The 20,886-nt window shown below is 39.7% G+C and overlaps 3 protein-coding genes across 4 annotated transcripts in view; 2 read left to right on the top strand and 1 right to left on the bottom strand.

Annotated features, from left to right (window-relative positions):
- tcf7l1b (transcription factor 7 like 1b) overlaps positions 1-4,936 on the top strand; it is a 34,640-nt gene extending 29,704 nt beyond the window's left edge. The window contains exons 8-12 of one of the 2 annotated variants that reach the window (XM_049578968.1): positions 2,559-2,699; positions 2,834-2,996; positions 3,094-3,201; positions 3,387-3,438; positions 4,017-4,936. In XM_049578968.1, coding sequence (XP_049434925.1) covers positions 2,559-2,699; positions 2,834-2,996; positions 3,094-3,201; positions 3,387-3,438; positions 4,017-4,504 — 952 coding nt within the window. In that variant the 3' untranslated portion in view covers positions 4,505-4,936. The remainder of the gene's footprint in view (positions 1-2,558; positions 2,700-2,833; positions 2,997-3,093; positions 3,202-3,386; positions 3,439-4,016) is intronic. The other variant, XM_049578969.1, reaches the window with a different exon arrangement.
- Positions 4,937-11,188: 6,252 nt separating this feature from the next.
- Positions 11,189-17,044, top strand: tgoln2 (trans-golgi network protein 2). Its single transcript, XM_049578977.1, has 4 exons — positions 11,189-11,346; positions 13,557-14,530; positions 15,518-15,601; positions 15,703-17,044. Exons 1-4 carry the CDS (start codon positions 11,292-11,294, stop codon positions 15,706-15,708), a joined length of 1,119 nt encoding a protein of 372 aa, XP_049434934.1. The 5' UTR covers positions 11,189-11,291; the 3' UTR covers positions 15,709-17,044.
- A 557-nt stretch (positions 17,045-17,601) lies between these two features.
- zgc:153044 (uncharacterized protein LOC751678 homolog) lies at positions 17,602-19,801 on the bottom strand. Its single transcript, XM_049578983.1, has one exon. It carries the CDS (start codon positions 19,698-19,700, stop codon positions 19,152-19,154), a length of 549 nt encoding a protein of 182 aa, XP_049434940.1. The 5' UTR covers positions 19,701-19,801; the 3' UTR covers positions 17,602-19,151.
- Between the last annotated feature and the right edge of the window lie 1,085 nt (positions 19,802-20,886).

Genomic DNA, 20,886 nt, shown 5'->3' with positions numbered 1-20,886 from the left:
TTTTAAACATCCATTGTTTGCGCTGTTAAACTGTTTTGGCAACATTCTACAGAAATAGCATGAATCTTATTTCTCATAACACACTTTCCGTTTGTGACAAACATTGTCAGATCATGCACAGGCTGCGGTGTCAGGACTACAAAGGGATGTGAGGTCTAAGTCTCTCACAGACAAGTTCAGCTTCTTAAATAGTGTGAAGGCATTATTGGCATTCAGCACTCTCCTTCTGTCTTTTCTCTCAGAGCTAAACTTCTGTGGTCAGGCCAATGTTCTGAGCCACTCCACAACACACACACACACCGCAGAGATGAAAGGGCTGGGAATCGATAACGACAAATCAAAGCTCATCTGAACCTACGCGTCCAATCAGACTAAACTCTCTGACCCTCTTTCAAAATTGGAAAGATTTGTAGCGAGCCTTCCGGTGTTAGTATGAGATGAAAAATTCAGAAGGGTCTCTGTGATCAATAGGATGTGTAATACCGTCCTGAGATGGACTCACAACAATTGCAAACATACCTCGCAAGTTTTTTTTCACACTATATAATGCATCAGATTTAGGGCATGCCAAATACTGCGCCAAAATTTCAAATTAAGAATAAAATCTTATGGCAACAGCATACTGTAGGTAGCATAAACATGACTGCATTACACAAATGGGAGCATTATTTTCAAAATGTGGAGCTTGTCTGCATGCCATCAGCTGTGAGCAGCGCTGAGTTATTCATCAGGGACTGAGTGGGATGTTTACAGAGTTAGTCGGTATAGGTTTATTACCGAGGGAATGACAGGCACCTCCTTGTTTATACAGCATGAATTATTAAGTGGTTCAAAAAAAAGGAAAAAAGCAAAATATCAGATTTTAATAACAGATATTTTATTACACTCCATGTATTTATAACTTTTTTTTCTTAGGGTTGGATTCTAAATTCAGTCAGATAGTAGATATCAAACATGGAGTCAAAACAAGCTTTTAACTATCGTGCTGCGTGAGCATTTTTAACCTGGACTGTAATGCTGTTGTGTTTGTCACAGAATTGAGCAATATGGCAAAAATCAAATATCACAATATTTTTGACCAAAAACCTCAATATTGATATTGCAACAATGTTGTAGGGTTGACTAGTGGTACATTCACAAAATATTTATGTGGGTAAAGGCAAATAATAGAACAGCTGAAACAGACTAGTAAGCTCAGAAATAATGTTACCTTACTTTAATTCAGCCTTTAAAACTAAGGAAGACAAATTTTAATGCTATTATGTTTTCCAAAATCGAAGATGATATCTTGTGTTGTATCATGCAGGGCTGGGTGATATGGCCTTTCTTGAATTCCTCCTTAAAAGACTGCAGATTACTAAATTACTAAACTAATAAATGAACTACTGTTACAATAAAGTTAAATAAAGTAGTTATAATGAAGTTTAATAAATAAAAAAAAGTTCAAGTATTGTTCCAGTGAAATAAATCCAAATTTAACCACCGGTGCTTTCATTTTGAAGCACTCGGCTTGTCTCCGTTGATATGTTTGAAGCTTCCGGTCAGCAGCTAGATGTTAGCCTATAGCAGAGAGTTAAACTGTCACGATGGCGCAGTTAAACGTGAGGATTTATTCACTGTGTGCCTGACACAAACTAACGGCTCTCCAGTTCATTTATTAATAATATTTGCAAGTTGTACTGGTGCTGGTTGGTTGCAAACTGTGAGTAAATGGTGGCGATGTGAAGCCCTGCACATACAAAAGCACATACTCTGCCTGCTCAGCCACTGTCGCCCAGGAGCCAGAGGTCTGGATGGGTGTGTGAAGCATCATGTTTGTGCTTGTAGCTTAAAAATAATGATGTAACAATTTAAAGTTGATGTTTGCAATATAGTCATTTTTATACATCCAGGTGGAACAAGCCGTGAAACATCAAGTATAATTGATATGTTGCACACCCCTAATGTCATGATATCTATATAATGTAGACATATATTGCCCAGCCCCTGTTTGACTGTTAGTAATGCCTTTATATATTTTAAGTTAGCTCCGGGTTTGTCCATACTGCATGTATCATGAGGTAGAGCTGTGACATGTTAAAATAGAGGAATTTTCCAACATTAACTAGGGCGTGTGTGTGATAGAGAGAGATGGAGTTTAATTTCCCCCCTTGTTCATTACAATGCTCCATTGTATTAACAATTGGAAATAAAGAGAGACACTTTGTAAAGGTGTTCTGTGTGGACGGCTGTCAGAACGCTCTCTGGAACGTGGTAAGGAAAGTGGTTTCAGGTGTCACGGCCATGCTGTCGCCATGGTAACAACACACTCCACTTTTCTCCAGCCACTGCTGAATAAAGGGGCTTTTGAAAAAGTCTTTATTTGAACAAAAAGCAAGCATGTAACTCATTGTGTGTATGATTTTAGTCTAGACGGACACAGTAGGCACAGTGAATTTAACCCAGAGGGTAAGGCAGGGCAGTTGTGTGCCAAGTTAGCTGAACCTTTTCTCGTCAGGTTCACAGAGGTTCCCTGTTAAACCCAACTGTTAAAACATTCCCTCCTGTTGCTCTCGCAGCTTGGTGTCCAGCCGCTTCTCCCCTCACATGGTGACTCCGCCGCCGCACAGCCTCCACCAGACCGGCATACCGCACCCCGCCATTGTCTCCCCGGCTATCAAACAGGAGCCCAGTGGTGACATGAGTCCCTCGATGCATGCGTAAGAATGTCTTACAGTTGTATCAAAACCTGCTTTCATTGCCGCACAGTATTTCCCTTTGTTTGCTTTAATTCACCGTCACCTCGCCACCATTCACGGTTTCTAAATGGCATATTTTTAATGTTTCGGATTAGCAGGAAATCCCCCGTTCCTCCCAAGAAAGAAGAGGACAAGAGGCCTCATATCAAGAAACCTCTGAATGCTTTCATGCTGTATATGAAGGAGATGAGAGCCAAAGTAGTGGCAGAGTGCACTCTGAAAGAGAGCGCTGCCATCAACCAGATCCTTGGAAGACGGGTAAATAGCACAGCGACTGATGTGCATGTGAATTTATGACCGTGATATATGTGTGCGTGTTTAGCAATCCTTTGATATCTTCTGTCTTCGTCCACAGTGGCATTCCCTGTCAAGAGAGGAACAAGCCAAATACTATGAGCTGGCCAGAAAAGAGAGGCAACTCCACTCCCAGCTCTATCCAGGGTGGTCAGCACGAGACAACTATGTGAGTAGCACATTTCTGTGATCATCTCTTATGTTATATATGAGAAGAGGAAGTTCGTTTTTTCTCACCAGGCTCAGTCAAATATGAGTGTGTCAGTTAATTATAGTAATTGAACTTTAAAACCGAAGCAGTTGAGGTGGTTTGCTTTCACTATGAGAATTAACAGCATTGTCTTATCTGTGCAGGGGAAGCGGAAAAAGAGGAAGAGAGACAATAAACCCGACTCAAAACCAGAAGGTAAGGGGCCTTTTCTTCCTGTCTGTATTTTAGATTTTTTTCTCCACAAACTGAAGTAAGGGAGAAGAAGTGTAGGAACTAACGGATAGGACTTGAATTTTCTTGCAAAGCTCAAGTGCAAACTGCGATGCTGCACCTTTATTCAGTTATTTCTGCATGGATTCTTTTCCTCACTAACACTGACTAACTTCTTTCCCTGCTTCTATGCTTTGACAAGCAGCTTATGAGGTTCAGTGCTAATAGTGGCAGGTATGTGTGCTGTTGTGCAACCAAGTGACCACTGTAATTTGCCCAAAATAAGAGCACTTTCCACACTTCAGTCCACATTTACATTGTGTCACATTCCTTTTTTTATCGCAAATGCATACCATCTGAACATGTTAAACATCATGTTTCACTCTCCCTGTTGGAATGCGTTTTCAAGTTGATTTCTTTCACAGTTTTCACCGCCATCATCTTCACTGCTTTGATAATCACTCGTTCGCTTCTGTCATGGCAGCATTGAGGGACGTGAACCAGATTTGAAGCCAGCAGCAGATCCATAATTCAGCTTCCTCACATCTCTTTGTTTTCCCCAGACTTCTCCATAAGAAGCAAGAAGCAGTGTGTGCAGTACCTGCCCTCGGAGAAGATGTGTGACAGCCCGGCGTCGTCACACGGCAGCATGCTGGACTCGCCGGCCACTCCCTCTGCAGCCTTGGCCTCCCCGGCTGCTCCCGCCGCTACTCACTCCGAGCAGGCCCAGCCGTTATCGCTCACCACCAAACCAGAGGGACGCGTGCACCACCACTTCTCCCTAGCCGGGAAGGCTTCTGGATCCACATCTTCTTCCTCCTCCTCCTCCTCCTCTTCCTCCTCCTCCTCCTCCCACACCCATCTCTCCATCCCAATTGGTACTTCAGGTAGCCAGTCGACCACACCCATCCTCACCCGGCCAATCCCCTTCACCTCCCTGCACCCTTCCATGCTCTCCCCACCTTCCCCTTTCCATCAGGCAGCCCTTCACTCCCATCATGCCCTCTTCCAGTCGCAGCCCCTCTCTCTGGTCACCAAACCAACTGAATGAATCCGCAAAGGCAATTCTCTCCCATTTATTGTGCTGTATATTGCTTTTCCTTAAAATAGGTATTAGAACTGCTTTTTTTCTAAATAATGAAAAGGAAGAAATATTATTGGTCAATATTTGACTGCCTCCTTTTCTACATCTCTCAATGAAAACAAAATGTATTTTTTGTAAAGTTTACTGCAGAACTGGTTTCTTTTTGATGCATTTATCCAATGAACCTCTTGTATAAAAGAACCAATGTACATAAAGTTTCTTTATAAAAACAAAAAGGAACAAAAACATGTTTTCTTTTTAGCCAAAACCTGATTAATGTTAGTATTAAGTTTAAGTCATAGTACTGGCCAATAATTGCTGCCCCCCTTTTGAATTCACGAGTGTGTGCCCCTTCTTTGACATGTTAAATAAACATTTGAAATTGTTTCTTAAAAGAAATGCCTCTTTTTGTCTTTTCACGTTCCACCAGTCGATGCTTTTGCCTTTTAATAAAGAGAGGTTTCTTAACAAGGTAATGTGGTTTGGGTTAATATTCTCACACTAGTGACCACAGAGCATAACAAGTAGATAACTGCCTTTTGTATGTGTTACAAATGTAGATCTAATGAGCACTATAATTTTATCACAGCCACACTGAAATAGAAGAAAACTCCATAACACACCTGCTGCGTTTTTTCGCCTTGTGTTCTGCTTTAGTTCTAAACAGGGAGCATCTTTGTAAAAACCTTACTGATGGTGGCAGCTAGTTTTAATGTTTAATAAAGCAGAATTAGGCTAACCACACTGGATAATAAGCGCTTGAACCAGGGTAACAAAATTTGAAGCCCAAAATAAATACAAATAAAAAAAATAATAGACATCTGCTCTGTCTCGGAATATAGCGTCCCACAACAATGACAAAAAAGCAGGTCAGCCCCATCCCAGCACACGGAACCCTGCTCAGGCTCCCTGTTCCTCTTGCACTTTTACTGCATCTTTATTCACCGTTTGGCACACTGCTTAGGCTTTAATTAACTCAGAGGTAATGGGATGGAGCCCCTGGGACCTCATTAGGCATTTCAATTAGTGAAAAATACACAAGGTAGGTTACAGTTTTTGGTGGCTTTGGAGATGAGGAGTTGTGCCAGGGATGGACCAATTATGTCGGAGCAGGGGGGACTGGCCTGGACGAGCCCACTGACGCCCACCCCCACCACCTACTGACTTGGAGACTTATCCAAGATCTTACCCACGGGGAGAACTGGGAAATGTTACTCTCTTTTTTTTTAGAGTATTTGAGCTGATTGGAATATTGAGTGTGTGCATTTTACCAATAAAGATTAGTTTCCAGATATTAGACAGCACCATCAGGCACACTGGAAACAACAGGGCAGTCTGAATTAATTGATTGTAAGCTTAGATTCAACAATAATGATCTTAACACTGCCAGAAAGATCCAGGAGCAGATATATATTTGCCACCAGTTTACTGTTAATGGTCTTAACTCTGTTTCAAATAGGCTTCTAAATCTATAGATAGGTGGACTGAGAATGTGTCTCTGTTTCTGGCAGAGGCACCAAACTGTCAAGTCCCCCTCGTTCCGTTTTTAAGCAATCATTAGCCATAATAAATCTTTGCTTATGTGGCGTTCTATCTTACATCATTCCGGGCACAAACCACACAGTCTCTGGTGCCATGGCTGCCTTCTCGGAGCCACTTCACCAATCCGTCAGTGAAATTACAGGTAATGAGTTGTCAAAACAGCCGGCAAATCTGTCTCCTCAAGGCCATACATCCAGTGCAATGTTCAATTCTCCTAAGACAGTACCCTTATTATGAAACTCAGCCCCCAAGTGAATGACTTCAAATGTGCTGGTTATACTCGGTAGTTCCTTTATTAAAGACATTCCCCTGCCTGCGCCTGCCTTATTTTTATTTTTTATTTCTTTTAATCTCATATGAGTTTTATCATATTGAAGGAAATCCCATGATATCTAGTGAAACATGATTATTAAAGCATCATTTGATCGATGAAATTTAGTACATAACACATGAGTGAATAGGATTCTAAGTGCAGGCATTTTTCTCAGCTTTAAATGAAATATCTTTCTGAAATGGAATAAAAAAAAAGGTTGTTAACTGAAAGTTCCCATGCTCCTCTCAAAATGTAACACGCCACTGTTTATCTCTAATAACGTATCTGGTTGCTGCTCCACTCAACATCTGCCATGTAAGCACGAGGTCAGATTTAATACATGTTAATTTTTGCTCATTAAATTCTTCCAATCTCTTGCCAAGGTTCTTTTTTGGGCCTTCCTTTGATCTTGAATTTATTCCAGGTTAACCCTTTGATAGTTCACATGCCTAATATTGCACTGGGAACTGTCATTTGATAAGTCACTAAAAATATTTTTTTAAAAAGGAGCAACACTTTACCAACAGCACAATTTAGTCTGAATGCACACAACAAGGCAAAAAAAATTAATACCACTGTGATTAACAAGTCGACTCCATGAAACTGATCAGATCCTACAGCATATCTTCTATTGACTCATGACCTTATATTCCCATTAATAACAGGATGCTGTATTTGCTTCACGTGTGGTTTCCCAAAGTGATATTAATTGATTGTTTCTTTAGCATTCACCGAGCTCAGCAACACTCAGCTGGTGCCTTTGTGCAGAAAGGTATAGCTGGCTGTGAGCTTAAGAACCTCCTTAATGTATTATTCATACCCATTTGACCTTAAAGATGGAAATGCAAATAGGTGTCAAGAATGAGGGGGATCATCGGACTTTTCAAATGTCAAATAGCCTGCCACAATTAAGACATATTCATTACAAGAGCCCACAGGTCCCCCACACCCTGCTGAGATGTTAAACACCTCCAGTTAACATTTTGATGATTATCTCATGTCTAAAGCGACTACACACCTTCAACTGTTGTCCCTATAATATTGTTAATAAGACTTGTGGTGCTCGACTGTAAACTTTAGTGACTTTATATTATTATTTTTTTTTTTACTTAAACAGAATTTTAATCTCTATAATTAATATTTTTATACATATAAAAGTTATTATTTGACCATATAATGGGTTAATAGTGTTTTGCAAACCCCTATAATTACATGCATGTGAAGTAATCTGGTGTCATGAGCTTTTTTTTATTTGCACTGTATATCAATACTGCCATCTGCTGATAAGGTCAAATACTGACGCAGCCACCTCATGTGGAGTAAATACCCCCATCATGTCAGCACCTAACCTGTGGGTGGCAGTACTAAATATATTACTAAATATTATCTCCTCGACTCCTCTTGTGGTGGATCTTTAGAAAAAAATGTATTTATAATCAGTGGTGTAAGAAGTACTCAGACCTTTTATTCCAACAAAAACAAAACAAATGAAAGTAATCAGAGAAATGCTCTGTTACAAGTAAAAGTTCTGCAATCAAAAGTTTTCTCAAACAAAAGTACAAAAGTAAGAGCATTACACTCTACTTTAAGCACCAATAGTAAAAGTACTCATTAGGCAGAACGGCCCATTTCAGAATAATGTCATATTATTATTGGATTAATTATTGCGTGTTGATGCAATTAACATTTATATCACATGAAAGTAACGTGCAGCTGGCAAAGTTGGGACTCATTTAGGTTATTTTACATGTTGCCAGGTAGCTTAATCAATAATTACACATCATAATTTATTTGTATTTTGTATTAACAATCTAATCCGCAAAATAACTACAATAATTAAAGTTATCAAATGAATGTAGTAAGTGAAGAGTACAATATCTCCTTCTGAATTGTAGTGAAGTAGAAGTAAAGAGTGGCATAAAATGAAATACTTAAGCAAAGTACAAGTACCTCAAAATTGTAGTTAAGTACAGTACTTGAGTAAATGTACCTAGTTACTGTCCCCCACTGTACATACAATGATAGATACAAGTTTTATTTCTCTAGTAGAGCTCTCTCTACCTTTAGTTCAGGTCAGTTGAGTACAGTGGGGTGTAAGCACAATAGGAGGATGTCAGCCTCACATACAGCAGCATCTGTGTTTGAATCTGGCCTAAATATTTAGTCTCCTTTTGCTTCCACGTGTGCTATTCAAATACATGTAAATAATGCAGCTATGAAAGTCAGGTCCCATCCTCCCACTGAATGCCAAGAGTCACAAAGAGCTCTGCAAACATGCATTGTTTTACTCTGTGAAATGTATATACAGAGATATGCCCAGGTATATGTGAAGGAAATGTGCAGTGAAGGGCAGGAGGAGCTTTACATCCTCCAGTTTGAGCAGGTGTCATAAACACTAGGCAGCATTTTGTGGACACGTGGATGGCTGATATATTTCATGTGTGTGTGTGTGTGTGTGTGTGTGTGTACAGCTGGTTGAAATCACTTCAACGAATGGCCATAGGGCATGAAAAAGTGTAACTGTAATTGCAACTTTTCAACCCAATGATTATCATAACCGCAACCCTACAATATGTTATGCTGTAGCATGTCTAGTACTTTTTTTCTCATGGCAACATCTGAGGGCTGACGTAATGTAATCTGATAGGTTGATTCTAGTCAGATGATTTCTTGTTGCTAAACTGGTGGATCCAGATTTTCAGGGTCAGAGAGTACACATTGTTACACCTGATAAGAGAGATCGTTGGGAACATGATGCAAGTGGTATCTCCCAGTAGAGATGGGATTTATGGCTCTTTGAGGGGAGCCGGATCTTGGTGAGCCGTTCCTTTCCAAGAGCCTTTCAAAAAACTGGCTCATTTGACTGATTTTTATATTTATTAAGTTTTAAGAAGCCAGCCTGGTGGTAACTCATTTTATCTTGGAAATAATCACTGGGAGATATGATGGGGTAAGATTTGGAACAAAATAATACAAAATTAGATATTCCACCGATATCTGAATTTGAATTATTCTGAAATATTGATTATAACCTCATTTGACATGTGTGGACTAGATTTTAAAGTCTGATCTGGATTCATTGTAAATATTCCACAAGGTTGCGCCATATCACTCTGCTTTGACAGTGACATCAATATTTTGGATTTACCCTTTATACAAATTGTTTGTATGTGTGTAAAGCTACCATGACTTGTTATTCATGCAACACCGTGACCTTAACACTTACAAATAAACATTAAAAAACAAAGCAGGTTACAATGAATTTTGCTCAGGGGAGGAGCAAAGGAGGAGCACACAGTGATATTAAAAAAAAAAAAAAAAAAAGAACGGTTCCCAGCTGTGACTCGGTTCCCATCGTTCATGTTAACGAGCCGTTCAATAGAATCGGTTCATTCGTGAACGTCACAACACTATCTCCCAGGTTACAATGTGAGAGCTGCTCAACCAAACTGCTGAATTTTAACATATCATGTTGTGATAAATGACATTAAATGTTGGCAATTCAATCTAATTGACACTTGAAAAATGTCACTTGCATTCAGTGGCGCCCTCAGAAAACTGTCATAGGGGTGGCCACATGGGGCCATAACTGAATTTCAGGAATTACATTATGCTGTTGAATATTTCTTTGGTTTCTTGATTTACAGATAGTCTCAGGCTACTAACTGATTAGTATCTAATCTGATGTTCATACACTAATACCAGTACAGTTAACATTTGGTTCTTTATTAATTTATGTATGAGCATGTTAGGTGATTCATTGCTCTTAAAACAGTCTGATGGTCATTTTCTTAAAAAAAGACACATGCAGCTTTAATTTTAAGCAGCACATTGATTGTAGGGAACAAAACATTTACTAAGAACAAGCCCACTCAAGTTTAGCTGAGACCCATGGGTACCCATAGAGCCCATTTCTCTTCAGATATCTTGAGGAGCAAGCTCAAGGGACACATTAGTTCCCTGACTAAACTTCAGATGAAGTTTGGAGCATTATTTAGGCCTACCCCCTTTCCCAACAAGCTGGTATCAGTGAAAGCCTTAGGTTGTCTTGTTTGACAAGAAACCATTACCTTCATGCTAGCTGAAAACATTGAGTATATCACAGCCCCTTAAAGACATTAATATTAGCCTCCAGGCATTTTGGGTGGGGGGCAGCAGTTGCATCAGGGGGGCCATGCCCTTCCCTTGGGGGCACCACTGCTTGCATTTGTTAGTTTCAGCTGCAGTATCAGTATCAAACTTCAACTTGAATTCAGATCAGTTAGTCTATAATTAAAATTTAAAGACAAGCACAGTTTATTTAACCCAAATATAAAGGTCTTTGTTTTTTAAACTGTAGAAGCCATTTCCATTTTCAGTAAGAACGGGCACCTTCTTAACTCAACACTACTTGTACCGACTAATCCTATTGTTCTTAGTGAAACATCATCACACACGTTTACACAAAAGAAAGGTGTGATAAGTAGACAGTCCTGCCTTAAGCAAGCAAACAGATAATCTGTATGAATGCATGCACAGAAAGGTGATAGCTCCTGTGTGTTGTGTAAGGCAGCTGGAGAGGCAGTATGGTAACTACTGAGAATTACGTTTGTAGAGGATAGATGAAAAAACATAAAATAAATGAATAAATAACATATAGGCCTAAGTTCTCCTGGGCTGCACTACGACATACCACCGCCATTAACAGCACAGCCCTGTAATGTCAGCCCTTGGCCTTTAGGTGGCAGTAGATCCCACCGCCGTGTTTTCCCTCTGCAGAAGAAGAGCAGGCTTGTTTGTACACGGAAGCAGGAACAGGACCTCCAACCTGTCGACCTGCATTTGTCAACGCGGATTGTGGCGTAGGAGAGACAGCTTAAAAGAGATTTGGTTTGTCTTTTTAATTGCTGTGCGGACACAATGAGGACGGTTTTCCTGGTGCTCACGATATTTCTATGTGTCTGCTTGGTCAGAGGTGAGTGTTTCGTGTCGTTTTTCTGTTCATAGATGCCAGAGAATATTCAGCTTAATGTCAGGGAAATGTTTGCGTCCCCCACAATCCAGCCAATTCAGATGGCTCTTGCTGTTGCAATATTACGTAAGTATCACTGGGAGAAGATGTGGTAATCAGACAGGTCAGTGTCGGTTTAATAAAAGAAGTATAGCCTACATGTTCCTGTGATTTAAAGCAGTGATTCTCAAGCTGGTTCATGTTAAGGGCCCCTGAATTAAAGCACACTAAGTCACGGGCCACCCATTTGAGAAGATGTCGTTTCAGGGACCTCCCTCTGAAAAGAAAATGGTTGTTCGATAAGATTAATGACAAAAATAAGTTTTAATAATAATAATAATAATGAATAAGTTTTCACCCACAGTTGAGAGGATAACTGTGGTGGAAGTGAAACATATGATCAGAATAGTCACTCTTATGACACATATTCACACTGAGCTCACTTATATGGTGAATTAAATTGTGAAAATAAAATATTCACCATTATTATGGGACCCCCTAAAGCTCCCTCAAGGACCCCAGGATGAGAACCGCTGGTTTAAACTGTACCTAAAAATCAAGTAGGCTTTACTTTTGTGTATTAATATGTTACCTGAAAAAGAAAAACAGAAAGTATTGACTGCAAATGAATTAAATTGAATAATTTATTTGATTTACTTAAAGTTTCTGTCACCAAACTGCATTCACAAAACCAGATATCACTTTACAAAATAGACACAAAAAAAACCCAGCCACTGATATTTGCATTGGCTGGGATGTAAGCGATGCATCCGGGGATTAGAGTACTTTGGCCGCCACACCCCACTCCCTCATCTACTTGTTTTTGGACCCTGCTGCCAAGTTTCCATTAAGTGCAGTACACACAACAGGCTACATACAGCAGCTTAATTACACACCTAGACTACTACTTCTCTTATCCTGAACCCTCACCTGGTTTACCACAGGTTTTTAATGTGTCATTTAGTTTGTGGAAATTGTAGTAAACACAACTTAAGTTACGATTAAGTATGAGTGCATTAGAAACTAAAAAAATAAAGCTTTTAAAACACTAATTAGACACAGGACCCCTAAAAAGACATGGAAACAGCCCCTTTAGTTGATATTTTACTCCTGAAAACAAATTTAAATGTCAAATTATTGAGACTAAAAGACATGCAGTAACTCCAGGACCTATTGGGGCCCACGGGATCCTTCTCTGCTGCATCTGGAATGCGATACAGCCGCAAGAAAGTGTACAAATCTTGCGTATGGGACACAATGTGCCATATGAGTTAAACCGTGTCATTCACTGTCATGCTCAATAAACGCTTAAAGAAGTATTTCACAGCGAAAAGATGTTTTTTTCATGAAGCTGTCTGTGGAAGAGAGAGAAGTGATTACTACGTGACCAGAGAGAACACAGAAAAGGAGTTGTGGCATTTGCTTTTGCTCAAGAGATAGAAAACTTACTACTACCAGAATGCACTGTTTTATACTAAATTACTGTCATTTCTTCTTGTTCAGTCTGTACACTAAACTAGTTCTTGTATTTTCAAGATGGTTTCCAGAGCACAGAGTCGGCTTCCTCGACTTCAATGATCTGTTATTTATTTTATGCGTTTTTACCAAGCGGCAACCTCCAGGCCTGAAAAATAAACCAACATGGAAGCGCCAGAAGCTGTTCTTTGAATGACCACTGGAAGCTCTAGACCCCCATGTTAAAACGCCCAAATTCTTTACAGCAGAAAGAAATATCTTTATGGCCTGGTTCAAAAAACGGTTTTGGTCTCTGGCTAATTTCCCCCTGCGTCCATTATTTTTACAGTCACAGCATATAATACAGCATATTTACAGCATATAATCTAATCATCTAATAAAATCTTCTCGGCTTATTTAATCAACTGGGGGAAGCTGACAAGAAGAAGACGGGACAATACTAACAAGGCGGGACAGAACATAGAAGTAGTGGAAACTAATAATAAATATTTGCAGTGGAAACAAAGAAGGAATAGTAATGGGGACCGGCCAACAGATACGTCTAGGTCACACATGCAGAATTCAAAGATTGACATTGGCAGCATTCATTAGCATTTACTGTTACTGTTACTTCTCTGTTTGATCTGTTGTTGTTACCATGCCTTGTGTTCTGCTATTAAAAGTCTAAACTTTTTTGTTGTTTATTGTCTTATTTACAGGGCCTCCATCACCACAACCTGTGGAGCCTACCCTGACAACAACCAATAACAAGCAAAGCACTGCAGACCGGCAAGGTAGCAATGACAATCCACCAGCAGGAGATGCAGGTGTTGCTAATGGAGCGGACAGCGAGCCTAAAGCAGCAACTGCTATAACACCTACAAAAAATCCATCAGATGACAAAATACAAGATAAGACCAAACCACCAGCTGATCAGGAGAAACATCAAGACAGTAACGCAGGGCAAGAAAACACACAAAGTCAGCAAAGTCAACAAAATGAAACGACAAGTGTGCCGGGAAAATCCACTGACATAAACAAGGGTCAGCAGCCCGCAGGCACACTGCCAAAAGTACAACCTAAGACCACCGTAGAGTTAGGAGAGAAAGACAAGACAGAAGGAAACGGCACCGAGGTGGGCAAGTCAGAAGTAGATAAAGCTGGGGGAAAACCACATGTAGACCCCAGTGAAGATGAAAACAAAGCAAAGGACAGCAACAACAAAACAGCAACAGGAGAGGCAGACAAAGAGAAAACAGCACCAGGAGGGGACGACAATGAGAAAACAGCACCAGGAGAGGCCAAGGATGAGAAAACAACACCAGGAGGGGCCAAGGATGAGAAAACAACACCAGGAGGGGATGACAATGAGAAAACAGCACCAGGAGAAGCCAACGATGAGAAAACAGCACCAGAAGAGGACGACGATGATGAGCCAATACTAGAAGAGACCGACAATGAGAATAGAACGGGAGAGGACAATGATGAGGATGGTAATGAGGAAGATGCTAAAGGAGGGGACATCAAGAAGAATAAGCCAGGAGTAGAAGACACCAAAAATAAAGGAGGAAAAAAACAGTATAACCCATTCGCTGTAAAGGATGAGGCAGAGAGCAGCCATTTCTTTGCCTACCTTGTCACCACAGCTGTGCTTGTAGCAGTGCTTTACATCACTTACCACAACAAGCGCAAGGTACTTGGCTTTTTGCCCTTACTCAGACCTCTTTGAAGCATACTGTCTGTGTTTCCACTGACCTAGATCTGAGGTGCAAATGTTCTATTGTGTGTCAACCATTTTGGTCCGTGCGTTCTTGTTGCAACAAAATGGAGACGGAAATGGAATTATTTTTAGCTAAATCTGTTGCAGACTATCGCGTCATAATTAGTCAGGTATTCACTTTATGCAGTGGAATAACTGAGTTAAAACTCAGGTGAATATTTGCTGGTCTAGGTAACATTAAATTTGGGTCAGTGCAGAATTGTGTCATACACTGAATATAATTAATTACAACTGAATATTCGTTACATGTGGTCAGCTTGTGACTTGCAGATACATTTTTTGTGCCCAAATAAGCACTTGACAAGCAGAGATGTTCCTAACGACTGAGTTCCTTGAGATTTAAGCATAAGTTTAAATTTAAGACCAGTCGACTAGCCTAAAAGTAAGAAATCATTTAGAAAACAGTCGTTATTGAGCACAGCTTAATCCATTAGTTTAAACATATTCCGAAAAAATATTGCGTATAAGAACCATTTGAAATTGTTAATCACATTTTCCAGCAACCACATTGTATTTTAAATGTAGCTAAAATGTGTGGCACTTTGCACTGGGCATTATGAACATTGCTCATTATCCTACAAAGCATGACAACAACTCACTGAGTAAAAGTTAACAAATACAATCTACTGAAAACAATATTCTTTAGGACAATAAATCTTTAGGAAATGTGATTATTAGAATGGCTTTTTCATAGTGTGAATGCAAATTGCTAACTGAAGACTATTCCTGGCGCCAACTGGTGAGGGTAGCAACGTTTAATCGAGTAGTCGACTAACTGCGCTCATCCCTAATGACAACAGAGAGGAGCGACATTAAAGGAATAGTCTGACATTTTAGGAAAACGAGCTTCATGCAACAGGCTAACTTAGCTGAAAACTTATTTTCTCTCCTTTTCCTCAGATTATTGCCTTTCTTTTGGAAGGAAAGAAATCCAGATCCACTCGTCGACCCAAATCCACAGACTACCAGAAGCTGGAACAGCATGTAAGTTGTTGATATGAGGAAATACCCCCCACCCCTTTAAAATGGAAATACAGTATCATGAAATACATTGTGATGTTTGAATTCTTTCCATTTTCTTTCAGATGTAATCTCAAGTCATCCTTTTGAAGCCATTGCCTCGAGCAGCTGAATACACTGGGGGTTGCGTGTTAGATATTTTCCTGGTGCGCTCTGCGTTGATTTCACCCTTCGTCAGACGGACATTCTTCTATTTTGTACCTTTAGATGCTTATCGTATGACTATGCAGATGACACTGTTGCCTTATCGAGGGAATTAGTGAAATGCAGTGAAGGAAAAATAAGCATGCTGTTTTTGCACTCGTGTCGTTATTCCACTTTTATGGCAATCTTGTAATTTGACCTGACCAAGGTCCTGACTCAGGATATTTAAGTAGCAAATGAGAAAAATATTAGCTTGTTTGGATTCCGGACTTGTTCGTACAGTGTGTTAGTGATTGCACTGTGCACTGAAGAAGCCATCTGAATCTTTGTAAAATACTGGCTTTGTACAATTTCTTTGAGGTCGTTTGAAATGTCTTTAAGATAAAATGTATCAAGAGTTGAGATGTACAGAGGTTTCACAGTGGGATTTGTGCTCATGTTCATAAGCCTGGGGTGTTGGCCGGATGAATGTAGCGACATTTATTTTCCAAAGGAGATGCTGGCACACTGCTCACACATAGTAACTGCTTAAAGGCTGAGGCTTTAACATAGTAAGTCTGTGCTTAAAGCAGTAGTTTTGGAAAATGTGCTGTGTTGCTTTCTTGCTGAGTCAGAGAAGATCGATACCACTCTTAAATACATCCTGTGAATATAACATTACAGCCACAGCTAGCTGCCAGTAAGCTTAGCCTTGCCTAAGGATTGGAAATGAGGGGGATCAGGTAGCCTCAGCAAGACTGCAAATAACCATGCCCTTAAGATACAACTTAATAATTGCATGACATTTTAATGATGTCAGGTTGTTGGCTGCACATGTAAATGCATCTTAATTAAAGCGAATGTCATGCGAAGAGAATCTGCGAGGTGTGACTCAGAAAAATGTTGCCAATCTGGAAACCACCAGCCTGGTCACTGTATGGCTCCCCAACACCTCTGTGACATCCCCTTCTGGTTGAACTTCTCTCTCGCACCACTTGTTGCTCTGCTTTTAAACCACAGTCTGAAATGTTAACATGAAAACTGTTTTGCAAAAGGAAGTTGGCCAAGAGCTGCACTGCTTTGACTGTTCGGAGTGGACTGTCTGTGTCTCTGGGGATAGGTTGACCACTAATACATCAGATTAAATCTTCCCTCTAGAGTAGAAATGTGTGTTTATGTTCAGACGTGACAAGACTTGTGCCAAATTGTGAACGGTCTTACTGTGATTCAATGTGTGATTCTTGTATTGTGCCTGTTTCCTAAATTAAAACTATATTTGTACTAGGCGGTGGTCATTATATACTGTATGGAAAGCCCCTGAAAAGGAAAAGAAATATAACCCAAGTTTTTCTTGGGAAGAATCAAAGTCCACATCATATCCCAAAATATGTATTTTTATTGTTAAATCTGCACAGAAAACAGCATTTTTTTTAAAAAATATAATTTGCTCTGGAAAATTAGAAAACACCACGAGTCACTTTTTCATACAGTGTGACAGTTAGCATGACATTAGCATGTTTTCAAGATGTTTACTAAATATGTAGCTAAATGACTACGTAGCTATTTATTTCAGCTTATTAGGAATGGCTGTCCATGAAAACATCCTGCTGTCCTTCAGGCTTTGCACAAACGTGTCTGCTGAACCGACTGAGATGAGTATTGATTCTAAAATAAAAGCTTTTTGTACTTTCTAGCCTCAAATGAGTCGGATTCCTTGACTGCCTTCACTGTCACAGCTTGTTTAGTGATTCAGGGCTGGTCATATAGTTGGTGGTAAAAGAAGAACTCAGATCATTAAAGGAATACTTTACCCAAAAAGATTGATTGGGGGGCCAATTAACATCCATTTGCAATTTCTCACAGAACTTCTGCAGTATAATCCAAGTCTCATTTATCCAGCTGTATGCTCAGTACTTCCCAAACATGCAAATTTGCAAAAACAATTTAAAACTGAACTGAAACTTATTTATGCTCTCTTTAAAGCCAGACTGCAATATCAAGTCTCTGGCATTCCTGATCTGTCGTAATGTAATACGCATGCATAAGCTCAGGGGGCTTGTTTACCATTGCCATCACCCTGAATGTCCCGCTGAACCCTGTTCAAACTCTCAAACTAAATGGAATTAAGGCACAAGACGTTGAATATGTGTTGAAAACCAAAAACATGATTCTGAGTCCGGTGCAGCCCTAGATTATACTGCAAGAATTGTGTGATGGATGTTTTGATACAGTCTCTCTGTTGTTCACATGGAATGAATATGTTAAAATGTGCTCTGTGGAGGCATGCCAGAAAAACAAAAGTTTTCTTAACAAATTCAAGGCAACACAGCATGACAGTGTGTTTTATAAATGTTTTTTTTGTGGGTGAAGTATTCCTTTAAGTAAAAATATCAATACAACAAAAACCCTACACAGTATTATCAAAAAAATATAAAGTAAAAGCATTTGTTATGCAGAAAAATGGCAACATAGCTGATCATTACATATTATAATACATATTTATATTATAGTTAATAGTTTATACTGATGCAACAGCTCTGGTTTATCTACTCTGAAAACAGTCGGATGAGTCAAGTGGCTCCACACCTGGGGGTCAGACGCCTTCAAAGGGTCCCATACATCCCAATTTAATCTCAGATGGACTGGACCAAAAAAATCATCGCACTTTAATCTGTAAGTACCGTCAGCTCCGATATTTTCTTTTTTTGTGTGTGTAAAGAACTGCAAGTGCATTCTGTAGATGTTCTCACAAAACAGATGAACAGCCTGAGATGTCGTAAGAAAAATAAGCACAATTTTAACAGTATGTCTCAAGTTTTCCACATTCAGTCGGTCTACGTCTCACTGTCATTACATGTGCAATTATCCACACATTTCCTGAAACTGATTCTTTTGAACTGAAGCTGCTGGTTGACAATATTTTGCACAATGTTCAATATCTTTAAACATGCTCAGAGGGAAGTATTTATTGTTATATCAGAGAATAGTATCCTGGTCAGGGTGGAAAAGTATTTGAAGCAGAATTTTACATGAAGAAGGTAACATATTGTTTAACTTGCTCCTGAAACCTGGCACCTCTTAGTCTAGTCATACAGTGGATTATTGGACACTGTAGATGGTTGTTTCAACCTAAACTCAGAAATGTGACCAGCAGCTTGTATGTAAGGGGCCACAAGCTGAAAAGCATCTACAACTTGTAACTATAGCTGCCAGATAAATGTAATGTAGCAGTGTTATAACTCATCAGGGAGCACACTATGCTTTTATGTTTCTTTACATGACTAAACAGCATTTTTTCACTGTAGGAATGCAACACAGAATACAATATATTATTGTCCATACATTTATCCATTGCTCAGTATTGTCCCCACAGAGCAGTGCAGGGGCCTCTTCACAGTGGCATCATGTTCCTGCTCTCCTCTTCATAAATGTCTGGCACCTCTCCCATGAAGGACGACACCATTCGGACAGATGTGCATCCACGAAGCTCCATCTCATACCGGATGAGCTGCTTCCAGAAGCCACTGTTCGGCCTCACCACGGGTCGACTGTTCCTAACCCACCCGTGGGCCTCCAGGAGAGTCACCCCGCGGTGCTTCATCAGGTAGGCCATGCACAGGGCGGCGGAGCGGCTCACACCTGCATTGCAGTGCACCAGCGTGCGGCCTCCGCGCTCTGCAGTGAGCTCTACTTTATCCGCCACCTCGTCAAAATGCTCACAGAGAGGAGACACCGGGGAGTCAGACAGAGGGATGTGGATGTACTCTACCCCGGGAAGAGGAGGACGGCTGCGGCTCTTGGTCTCAGTGACGTTGATGATGCAGGTTATGTTGCACCGAGTCAGCTGAGAGGAGTCACTGGCTGCTCTGCGATTACTGAGATACAGGTGGTCGGTGACTCGGCACAGGCCTGACAGACCTGCGAGACCCGACTGATGCATACACGGCGAGAAATGTACCACTGCAACAGAATTGTGTTACCAAAATGATGCAAGTTGCACACAGCACAGTTCACAGTTAAGCCACAGCGGGAAACTGTAAGGCAACACAAAGTGGCCAAACTTGTGTGAGCGCACACGCTGTCGACCCCTGCTGGATGGTGGTTTTCATGAGGGAGAAAATGCACACAGTTCCTTTCATTTGCTTACTTATTATCATAAGTTAATAATAATAATAATAATAATAATAATAATAATAACAAAAACAACAACAATAATAATAATAAATTATCTTCGTATTATATAAAGATCTACTTTACATTTTTAGGTGTTTAGTGTGACATGTTTTCCTGAAATTATTTCCCAATTTATTCCTTTCATTTTTTATTGTTTTTGCTTAAATTCTATTTTATGTGAGGCACTGTAGCAAATTTGATTGAAGTATTTTGTAAATAGACTTTGGTATTATTATCATTCAAACAATTTTATTAAAAACAAATATCAAAAAATGAAAAAAATATGTAGATAACTAAATAAGTGCGTTACTTAGCAGAGTGTCTGTCAGGCCTGTGCGGAGTCACAGACCATCTTTATCTCAGCCTGTTTATTTATCATTATATCTTGCTTTTTTTCTTTAAATCAATCAATCAATCAATCACTCAGGTGCAATATCAGTATTGTTAAACTGTGTACTATATGTACTTCCATCAGTCAATAACGTAAAATTGACCACTCAGTTCACTTATTTGACATGCTTATATATTGCGTTGCATTTTATTTTTTTTATACTGATACTTCCTATGTTGCAAATTTCCCCATGTCGGATGAAAAAAGGATTATGTTATTTTAATGACACAACACAAGATTAAAAATCTGGATGCCACCATCAACCCATTTGATTTTAAAATGTGTTAAATGGGAAATTTTTGTGTAATGATTTTAGATAAAAGGTAACACGGGAGGATTTATCCTCTGGAGTGAGCATGCATTTTGTAATTGTAAGTCAGAGCAGTAGTTTTTGAGATATTTTGCACAAAGGGACAAACTGACATCAGAATCGTTTGGGGTATCTTATCCTTATCCATAACTAACGACCAACAACATCTAAAAGTAGCCATTTTAAGGTATTTCATGTTTATGTATTTTCATAGCATCAAATTATTATGTAGTTGTGATAACTTGCTTAAAT

Source organism: Epinephelus fuscoguttatus, linkage group LG6 (assembly GCF_011397635.1).
Source record: "Epinephelus fuscoguttatus linkage group LG6, E.fuscoguttatus.final_Chr_v1".
In the NCBI taxonomy this organism is placed as follows: domain Eukaryota; kingdom Metazoa; phylum Chordata; class Actinopteri; order Perciformes; family Serranidae; genus Epinephelus; species Epinephelus fuscoguttatus.
Note: the sequence above shows the minus strand (reverse complement) of the source record. Positions and strands in the feature narration are given on the sequence as shown.